General features: G+C 33.0%; 1 protein-coding gene across 2 annotated transcripts; it reads left to right on the top strand.

Moving 5' to 3' along the window:
- Nucleotides 1–480: 480 nt before the first annotated feature.
- On the top strand, nt 481–7,690 carry LOC133205988 (uncharacterized). Of its 2 annotated transcripts, XR_009723687.1 has the most exons (6): nt 481–628; nt 4,226–4,427; nt 5,226–5,365; nt 5,561–5,593; nt 5,967–7,092; nt 7,212–7,690. XR_009723687.1 is itself a non-coding variant. In XM_061341892.1 (5 exons), exons 1-5 carry the CDS (start codon nt 559–561, stop codon nt 6,305–6,307), a joined length of 786 nt encoding a protein of 261 aa, XP_061197876.1. In that variant the 5' UTR covers nt 481–558; the 3' UTR covers nt 6,308–7,690. The 2 variants fall into 2 exon arrangements, 1 of the variants encoding a protein (XP_061197876.1); XM_061341892.1 differs by having other exon boundaries at nt 5,967–7,690.
- The last annotated feature ends 193 nt before the right edge of the window (nt 7,691–7,883 follow it).

Here is a 7,883-nt window from a genome sequence, read left to right as displayed (position 1 = left end):
TACTGCATTTATACGCAGACTGACTTAAAATGTATTCATAGGGTGACGTACAATTTTTTTTTTTTTTATTTTCTAACTACCTTAAGTAAAAATGACGTTATTATTTTAAATAAATGAAAGATAGATAGGAAAATCATAAATCAGCTGGTATTTTGTTAATTTAATGGTTTCTTAATTTAAAAAAATGATTTTGAATCCCTAAAAACATACTTTTAAGTTACCGTGACTAGTTTCTTGACATTCTTATCAATGCAAGAATAATGGCCTATTTTTTTAATTTTAACACGTAAAATGTTAAGCCCTAGTGCAACAGAATTGATAAACGTTATTTTTATGCTCCACCAGGGATGGGAAAGCTTGAAACAAGGAAATGTATCCCAATGTTATATATAGAGAGAATTTTGTCTACATGCCAATTATGATATTGCGGAAAAAATCAAGTGCAGTATAATTGCTGCATTTCTCTCTCGAGTTGACAGTCTAGTGTGGCAAGTCAGAGGGACGCGATGTACGAATCTGTCTTCTTTAAGTGCCAGCGCTAACATTGAGTAAAACAACATGAAGACAAGGCATATTACAAAGCTTTTGCACTGTAGTATAATTTTACTTTTTTCAGTCACCCATGCAGGTATGTGTCTATATTATTACTTCTTTTAATGTGAAATATTTTTCATATCAGTTATACTAGTTGCTCTGGTCCTTCTTGTCGTCTATTCATTTAATTTTCCCCCAAATTTCTGAAACATGTATTTAAGATCATGATTTTATTTTTTTCTGGAATGGTTGGATAAACATTTTTTCATCAACACAACATTACATAAGTTGACGATGGAGAAGGTTATTGTTTTCATTCTGTCTTTTTTTATGCATGATTTCTTGGTCATTTAATTGTAAGCTTACAAAAACTGTTTTTGTTTACATGTTTTTTTGTTGACATTTTTTCTTCTTCCGCCAGCTGTTTTTGTCACATGCCTTGTCAACAAGGAAAGTTACAACAACTTGTGCCGTTAAATTAATACTTTGTATTGATATTCAATAATTGGTTTGTCCTTGCAGGAAACTGTCCAGATCATAAGTATCAAATTTGTAAACACATACAGAGATTTTTTTTTTTATTCCATTGAATAGTTGGCAAAGATTTAATTTTGTTCCTGGCCCGAGAGGAAACGGGAAATAATTTGTATTGGGTGTTGATTTTGGTTATTTATTTAATAAGTTATCACTATATGCAAGCTTCACAAAATTCTGCAGCACATATTGCATTCTAAGGTCTGAAGATTTCCTCTGCTGTCATTTAAAAAAACAAATTTTGTCAAACCTTAGGGAAAATAATCATATAAAATCATAAATGGGTTTCATAAATGGTTATTACACTTTGTTCTTAGAAAAAAAACTATTTTGAAAATGTCACTAGGAGTCAATTATTTCCAGAAACAATGAAAATATCTAGAAGTTATTTGCTAATGTATATGTCTATCTACGGATTTCTGAGACTTCAGCTTATTCCACTTCTGATGTTGCAGGTGTCCGTGTTTGCTCTGCTTCTGTTTTGTATTGTTTGAATGAACTAATGAGCTTGAATACTGTTCGTTATCTCCATATTTCATCTTAGAAATATGAACTTGTGACATCTCATCTTTATTTTTAAACATTTGCCCTTATGAGCCTCCTGGTGACATAATCTATCCGGAAAATGGGGAGCACTCCTCGACAATCATAACATTTCATATTGAAGAATCTCTCAAAAAACTACGTCTACGTTTTAGTCACTTAAAAGAACGTCTTAACAACTTTATTTCCTACAAATGCGTTATTTGAGTGACACCATAGCTGTTTTTTAAAATAGTTTTCAATATTCTATTCTAGTCTTGAGTCACATTTATGATTCGGCTAAAATTTTTACTGCATCATTGCATGACATTATCTTTTTACATGTTATTTTAATTAAGTCAAAACTTCATCCTAAACAAATTGTCTTTTCATTCGAAATCGCTCACTCCGTGATCGTAATGTAATGAATTTAAGCCCCACTGCGACAAACCAAAATAGGTAGCAACTTTTCCAAGCGCTCGGCACTTTGAAGTGAATGTTTCAGATCTGTCGGTTGAGACTTTAAAATCCTCATTGTTCAATGACCCTGGTTGTCGAGTACATGTTTAATTTGAAGTCTTTTCACAGGCATACGGTGACGTCTCATACAGGACAAATAATCTTCCAAGGCACCTAAAACAACAAACAATAAATTATTTTTACATTTCCTTCCCCATGGCAAGGGGTACATACTCCAAATTTGAATCTACACTTGATATGGAATCTTTTATTATCCAAGTGGGTCTCAAAAGAGGAACACAAAATTTATAAATACCAAGCTGTAATGATATTCTTTAGAAAAAAAGAGGGATTCATATAACTTAATCACTAAATTTAAGATAAAATCTTTAAATGAAACAGATAAGATATTTCATGAAAATGTCAAAAAGGCGCATATATAACCAATGATATTGCTGGCTTTCAAATAAACAGAGACATATATAACCAATGATATTGCGGGCTTTCAAATAAACAGAGACATATATAACCAATGATATTGCGGGCTTTCAAATAAACAGAGACATATATAACCAATGATATTGCTGGCTTTCAAATAAACAGAGACATATATAACCAATGATATTGCGGGCTTTCAAATAAACAGAGACATATATAACCAATGATATTGAAGGCTTTCAAATAAACAGAGACATATATAACCAATGATATTGCGGGCTTTCAAATAAACAGAGACATATATAACCAATGATATTGCGGGCTTTCAAATAAACAGAGACATATATAACCAATGATATTGCGGGCTTTCAAATAAACAGAGACATATATAACCAATGATATTGCGGGCTTTCAAATAAACAGAGACATATATAACCAATGATATTGCAGGCTTTCAAATAAACAGAGACATATATAACCAATGATATTGAAGGCTTTCAAATAAACAGAGACATATATAACCAATGATATTGAAGGCTTTCAAATAAACAGAGACATATATAACCAATGATATTGCGGGCTTTCAAATAAACAGAGACATATATAACCAATGATATTGAAGGCTTGCTGTATCCTTCTCAGTAGTAAGACACTTCCTGATTCAGTAATTCGGGTGATTTTTTTTCCAAACATACAACCCTATACTTGATACAGCTTGATGTTTCCATGAAACCCTTTTGTCAGATTTCCAAAACTGAAGATGTACATGTATTTATATGATATTAGTATACAAAATCAATTGGCAACTATTGATACCGTCTTATCAAATCCATTTTGTCACCAAAACGTAAGGGTGAAAATTAGTAGTATTAACGGAAACAACGAAAAAAAAAGACATCAAAGTGTCTGATACTATCTCAACCAGTGCACTTAAGACATCACTTAAAAGTTGTCGGTCATTTCTAGCTATAAGTAGAGAGACGAGAGATCGTTGAGGTGAGAGATCATTGTCATGCTAAAAGTCGCACAGGAAAGTACACAAGATAAACTGGTATCACTGCAAAATACTACAAATATGAATATTCTTATACTAAGCATTATATTTTACAATTCTTCAAATTGTATCCTTATTACTGGGAACACTTTGTATTCCTTCAATTATAATCCTTTGTTTTTCTTTTATTATTATGCTTATCTTGTAAGAAAGCATCTTTTTTATGACTTTTTATTACTTTATCCATCTGTATCTATCATTGTCAATATAACAATGTTTGAACTCTACTTGTTGTGTGATCAGAAAACGTATAACAGGAAGAAGTATTGATATCTGTGGTACTGAAATGACCAAATGCCATGATGACATGCTAATTCATAATGAAAATATACACGTTCAATTGTTAAAAATATTCTGCGACAAAAGTTTCAAGTTTTACTCTAATGACATCATATAATCTATTATTCTAAATTTAAATGGTCCTCTATTTTCAAACAAAACATTATATATGTATTTTCATCTTAATCGGTTCTACATGAAAGAACCTATGACATATTTCACATGGAGATTCATTCCTTATTCTTATGTTAAATTTTCAATTTCAAAATTTTTATTCTTAATATTTACATCCACACTTCCAGGCTGATTTTTAATGCATAAATTACAAGTTGATAGAAACAGGAAAAAATTATAAGTATTTCAACATTCAAGAATATTTACACAGACAATTTTTTTTTCCCGCAGCCAAAACAAAGCAGGTAATAACAAGTGGAAAAAGTATCATACAAAGTGAGAATTATCCGAATAATTATCCTGGAGATGAAGACAGGATGTGGATCTTCAACCAGACGGTAGGAATCTGGACAATGACAATTCAGGACTTCCATCTACAAGAGTCGGCACAGTGTCAGAACGACTACCTACTGATACGAAAGTCTCAGAGAGAGTTAGTGTTTTTACATCTTTCAAGAACAACAAAGAAAATGTAAAATTAGGGAATAACTGTCTTTTCCTTTGTTATTTGCGACCGTTAATTGTCGAGTTTTACCGACGACGCGTAAGCAGAGCCGGTAAAACGGATGTTTGCAACCGTTAAATGAGCATTAACGGTCACAAATAACACATGAGAAACAGTTATTCCTATTTTAATGCAATTTATTCATTTTGTTTGATGTTCACATCTTATTTTGTTATGATCATGACAAGAAGCACACGGCGGATGTGACCGGTCGGCAGGGGACGCTTACTCCTTCATGGTGGCACCTGATCCCATCTCTGATGTGTCAAGAGGCCTGTGTTTGCTCTGCTCCTGATTTGTATTGTTTCAATGGACTTTTGAGCTTGATTACTGTTATTATCTCCATATTTGATTATATGAAATATGTCACAGAAGCGTTGTGTTTTTGCTTCATTCCATTATGACGTCACAATGAAAAAGATGAAGATTGAGCGATCTGAAAAAAATCTAAAAACAATACAAATTTATGGACAGGGCATAAGACACGGACCCCTGGAAATATCAGAGGTGGGGTGAGGTGCCTAGGAGGAATAAGGATCTCCTGTTGACAGGTCACACCCACCGTGAGCCGTATGAATTAATCAGGTAGACGGAACATTCCCTAGTTCAATTTAGTATAAAAACAAAGGCCTAACAATTGGTATGAAACAAGTCAGCCAAACTTGTTCTCGAGACTGACATCTTTTTAAAAACACATGTAAATAGCTTGTTTTTGTTCGTGATTAGGACTCCAGTAAAGCTATGTGGTGTCAGGACTTCAGAATACTACATCTCAAATGGTCCGTACCTCAGTCTGGAATTCCACTCCGACTCCTGGAATCACGAAAAAGGATTTTCCATTGAAGTACAGCATGTTATGAATGAAGGTATGGCAAAACAAACGAAGAACTTCTACAAAATTCTTGATTACATGAAAAAATGTATTTAATAAGAAAACGCGTCTTTTTTTCTCGCTTTTTTTTTTTTGAAAATTATCAATTTCATCTCCTGTTAACTGAAGAATGTACTATGTTTGTAAGTTTAATCAGAATTGAAAATATAAGCGTATTTCGTTTTTTTAGCCCAAGCAAAATCTATTGTCAGCAAAAGAAAAGGTAAATATTGAATACTGTACTTTCTTTTTTTATATATGATATGCAGAATATCAGGGGAAACACCCTTGTGAGAATCTAAAACATATCCTAAAACAATATTGTTAAATATTTCACATTTATCTACTGTATAAATAACTAATGACTTGTGTAACAAAAAGCTTAAGAAATTAAAATTGAACTGAATAACCTTCATGTAAATAAGCTTAAGAAATTAAAATTGAACTGAATAACCTTCATGTAAATAACAATATTAGTAAGTGCACACTTAGAGGAGAGGAACTAGTAAGTTGATAGAACTTGTTTCTGATCCTTTTGATTGTCAATAAAATATGTTCAAAACAAAACAAATGCACACTTGATGACTTGTTAATAGGTACTGAGGTTAAGTTGGTGACTCACGTGGAACACGAAGGTTTGTTTATCGTCCTCCTCGGAGTCTTGTCCCTGGCTGCTCTCGTCTTTGTTGCAATGTTAGGATGCTTCATCGTTGGTATGATGAAAAGACGTCACGAAAGAGTGATTCAGCAGAACATGATAAATCGTCTGCAAGCTCAAAGCGAGAATCATGTGGTGGTCGGCAGACGATACAGCCGGAAAGATTCCGTCAAAGATCACAAAAGACCCGACTTTATGCGAAGCTTCTCAAACCAAAGCACAACCGGACTTCTTAGTTATCAATCCGCCGGCTACCCACAAACCGGTGATCATGTGTGAAGATGACGATCGTCATGAAAGCATCAAAAGCGAGCTGTTGTGTTGAACTGTAGAAAAGCAACTTTTCTTCGTGATCAGAAACCTCTTTTCAAATTTAGTTACCGTTACTTTCTGTTGCAGTTTGGTACCTTAACAAAAGTTTTGGGCCAACGACTTCCCTTTGGGGATTGGTCGTGAATAAAAGTTGTTTGTGTAATGTAGATGTATTTTTAAAACGATTATTTTGAAGTCCTCGTTCATGATGATTTTTTAACTGACCAATTGTTTTATATTTACGCATTTTTAGTTTATTAGTGACGGTGGTAATACCGTGCTTTTACGTTCAAAACAAATGTGAAAGAGTTGAATCTATACTTATAAGCTGAATATGTACGTGTTTTAACGCTTGCTTTCAGAAGTTATTTGAAGCATTCCTTTGAACATTCCGTTGCCAAACATTCACTGTGTAAATGCATCTTTAATTTGGAGAGTCATATGTAAATGAATTGTTTGCATATAAACTGTTTAATATTTCTGCCATCAATCAAAATGTAGAAATATAACATTTTTGTCATCGATAAAAAACACTGCCAATCAGCTGAGAATAATATTTTTTTTCATTTTGTATCATTTTTAACGCACACAAACCTCTTATTCCTTTTTTGTCAATTTTTATCAGAGATAAATCTTTTCTGTATTTCCGTCTTTACAGAGGAGGAAAGTCGTTCTTGTATCCATTTCATGTTGTTATCGTTGTTGGAAGGATTCATGTAAATATGTTTTGTTGAACAGCAGAAAAAAGCAGAGTTGTTTTGTATAAGGTATACTGATGAAAATTGTCGTTGATATAGCTAGTTTTGTAGAAGATACACTGATGAATATTGTCGTTGATATAGCTGGTTCTGTAGAAGGTGTACTGATGAAGATTGTCGTTGATATAGCTGGTTCTGTAGAAGGTGTACTGATGAAGATTGTCATTGGTATAGCTGGTTCTGTAGAATGCGTACTGATGAAGATTGTCGTTGATATAGCTGGTTCTGTAGATGGTATACTGATGAAGATTGTCGTTGATATAGCTGGTTTTGTAGAAGGTATACTGATGAAGATTGTTGTTGATATAGCTGGTTCTGTAGAAGGTATGCTGATGAAGATTGTCGTTGATATAGCTGGTTCTGTAGAAGGTATACTGATGGAGATTGTCGTTGATATAGCTGGTTCTGTAGAAGGTGTACTGATGAAGATTGTCGTTGATATAGCTGGTTCTGTAGAAGGTGTACTGATGAGGATTGTCGTTGATATAGCTGGTTCTATATACGGGTTTTTGTTTTCATTTTGTCGATACTGTTAATTATTGTTTTTTGCTATAATTTACTCATAATTCAATAAATATTGAATAAATGTAAATCAGTGTTTTTAATTTTTATGTAGAAGAAAGTGAATCTAAGCCACGCCTTCAAATTACAATATAAAAAATTGTTAATGAAGACAGATGCCACGTATTTCCTTAATCTGGTAACAACATGCATTAAATAAAACTGTCTGAGAAAAAAGATACTTCTGATATGAAACTGAAATTGCAACATCACATTTAAATGCT

Source organism: Saccostrea echinata, unplaced genomic scaffold, assembly GCF_033153115.1.
Source record: "Saccostrea echinata isolate AGI-Se365-2 ecotype Australia unplaced genomic scaffold, CSIRO_AGI_Sech_v1 ptg000054l, whole genome shotgun sequence".
NCBI classification, from domain to species: domain Eukaryota; kingdom Metazoa; phylum Mollusca; class Bivalvia; order Ostreida; family Ostreidae; genus Saccostrea; species Saccostrea echinata.
The sequence above is the reverse complement of the archived record's forward strand: the minus strand, read 5'-3'. Positions and strand labels throughout refer to the sequence as shown.